We start from the raw sequence: 2,496 nt of genomic DNA, 5'->3' as shown, positions 1-2,496 counted from the left end.
GCGGCGGCGCAGGTGCTGCAGCGGCGGCTGGGCCAGCGCCGGCAGGCGGCGGGGGGCAGCAGCAGCGCGTGGAGGGGGGGGTCTCAGAGGTCCCCGGCAGCGACGACGAGGGGCAGGTGAGTGGGTGGGGGGCGACCACCGCGTCGGGCTGCTGTTGGCTGTCGCAGGAATGAGGGCAGGCAGGGCCAAGCGGCAGCTGGAGGCCCCTGATCCTGTTGGCGGCGGCTGGACCCAAACAGGCCGGCCCTGCACCCCAGCAATTCTGCAAATGTTTGCAGCGTGTGGGGGCTTACCTGGGCTGGACGCGCCCGCGCCCGCTCGAATCGGCCAGGCATCCGGCGTGACCGTCATGTGCTGTGCGTTCAGCCCCTGCGGGACGATGCTGGCGGCCGGCGGTACAGACTGCGCCTGCTACCTCTGGCGGTGGCAGCCGGCGGCAGCGCCAGTGGGCGCGCAGGACTCGCAAGTTCCTGCAGCTGCCCTTGCGGCCGGGCGTGAAGATGGTGCGGCGGAGGATGGCGGCGGCGGCGGCGGCGGCGAGCAGCCCGCGCGGGCGGCGGCGGGCGGGATGAGGGTGCCTTGGGGAGAGCCGGAGGCGGTGGCAAGGCTGACTGGGCACAAAAATGACGTCACCCAGGTGTGTGTTTTTGCATCATGGAGTTCAGGTTATACCTTTCTATGTGCGTATGCAGAGGTGTGTGTGCCGATGTGCGACTGCGTCCGGATGTGCGCATGCGGGTCGCAGATTGTGGCGTTAGCGTTGGCGGCTTCAGCAAGGGCCAGACTGTTGAGCAGTCCGTCTGAGCGGCTGCGTGCTTCAACGCGCGCGAGGCGCCTCATCACACCCCCAATCACGTATGCCCCTCAACGCAGATCAAATGGAGCCACGGCGGCACCGCGATGGCCACCGCGTCGCGCGACGGCACCGCGCGCGTCTGGCGCGTGTCCGCCCCCCGCGGCGGCCGCCGCCGCGGCGCCGGCCCGCCCGGCGCGGCGGGCCCCGACCACCAGCGGTGGGAGGAGGCGGTCACACTGCAGTGCGCGCCGGCGGAGCGCCCCGCGTGCGCCGGCGGAGCAGGGACGGCGGCCGCGGCAACAGCGCAGCTGGCGCAGCAGCAGGCGCAGGCGCAGGCGCAGGCGCAGGCCCACAGGAAGCGGCGGCCGCCCGCGCCGCTGGAGGTCAACCAGGTGTCTTGGACCCTGGACGACGCCACGGTGAGCGGCCCACGGTGGGCGTGCGGCCCCCAGGGTCAACGGGGCTCCCCAGGTTGGCGTCGGCGACGGTCTTGAGGTTCCAGATCCCAGTGCAAGCACATGCTGCCTAGAACCTCCTCCCAAGCAGCCCCTCCCGCTTGCGACCGCAACCCCCCCCCCTGCACCCACCCTGACCGCGCCCCGCTCATTCATCGCACGCGCGACCACCCCTGGGCCTCCAACACCGTTCGCAACCCTCCGCGCCCGCCCTTTCACTCACCCCCCCCCCAACCCACCCCCTTAACCCCACCGGGGCATGGACTGTGGACTGCGCCCGCTCATCCAGATCCTCGCGGCGGTGTCGGACTGCACAGTGCGCGCGTGGTGCGCGTCCAGCGGCCGCCAGCTGCACTCGCTGTCGGTGCACAGCCGCCCCGCGCACCTCGTCGAGGCTCACCCCTTCCACCCCCGGCTTGCGCTGAGCGCCGGCTACGACGGACTGCTCGCGATCTGGGATGCACGGACGGGCGAGGTGCTCAGGATGTGAGCAAAGCGGGCATGAGGACAAGACGGATGAGCGCCCGAAGCAGGGTGGAGGGACGGCAGGGACGCCTCGGTTGCGTGTCTGTGTGTCGGTCCGCAACGGATGCGCCGCACCCAGCTCCGCCCCTCCCGCCGCGCGCCTGCCCGCCTCTCGTGACTACGGCCGCCCAGCCAGCTGCACGCCGGCGCGCCTCTCAGCGCCCGCCGCCATCCCCCCGCCCGCCCCGCACGCCGCGCCCCGCAGCTTCGACGGCGCCGACACGTTCCCGCTCGCCGGCGGCCGCTGGACCGACGTCCTCCCGCTCGTCGACGCCAAATGGAGCCCGGACGGCTCGATGATCGCAGCCTCGGACGCCGCCGGCTGCCTGTCGATCTACGGCCTCGGGCACCCCGAGGACCCCGAGGCGCTGCTCAGATCGCCGTTTGACCAGTTCCTATCCTTGGACTATGCGCCGCTCGCGCGAGATCTGAGGGGCTGGGTGTCGGACGCGCAGGAGCAGGTGGCGCCCCACCTCATACAGGGGCGGCAGCTGCTCTGCGACTTCCTGCTCAACCCGTATGGCCCAGCTGTGCAGGAGGCTTTCAAGGCACGTGCGTTCGGCACGCGCTGCATTGGCGGCGGCGGCGGCGGCGGCGGCGGTGGGGCTGGGCACGAGGGCGGCGACGCCGCGCGCGTGCGGCCGCCGCTGCAGCGGGCGCGCGCCCTCAGCGACAGCGGCGGCGACGACCGCGGCGGCGGCGGCGGCGGCCGGGAGCGGC

The 2,496-nt window shown here is 72.9% G+C and overlaps 1 protein-coding gene across 1 annotated transcript; it reads left to right on the top strand.

The window, feature by feature from the left end:
- Nucleotides 1-331: 331 nt before the first annotated feature.
- Nucleotides 332-1,741, top strand: MNEG_16216 (Bromodomain and WD repeat-containing protein 1; the record flags this gene model as incomplete). Its single annotated transcript, XM_014035314.1, has 3 exons — nucleotides 332-637; nucleotides 874-1,215; nucleotides 1,541-1,741. Coding segments are annotated over 3 exons (849 nt in total), but the record flags the coding sequence as incomplete, so codon positions are not given.
- Nucleotides 1,742-2,496: the final 755 nt, after the last annotated feature.

The sequence above is a fragment of the Monoraphidium neglectum genome (genome assembly GCF_000611645.1).
Source record: "Monoraphidium neglectum strain SAG 48.87 unplaced genomic scaffold scaffold06117, whole genome shotgun sequence".
NCBI classification, from domain to species: domain Eukaryota; kingdom Viridiplantae; phylum Chlorophyta; class Chlorophyceae; order Sphaeropleales; family Selenastraceae; genus Monoraphidium; species Monoraphidium neglectum.
The sequence above is the reverse complement of the archived record's forward strand: the minus strand, read 5'-3'. Positions and strand labels throughout refer to the sequence as shown.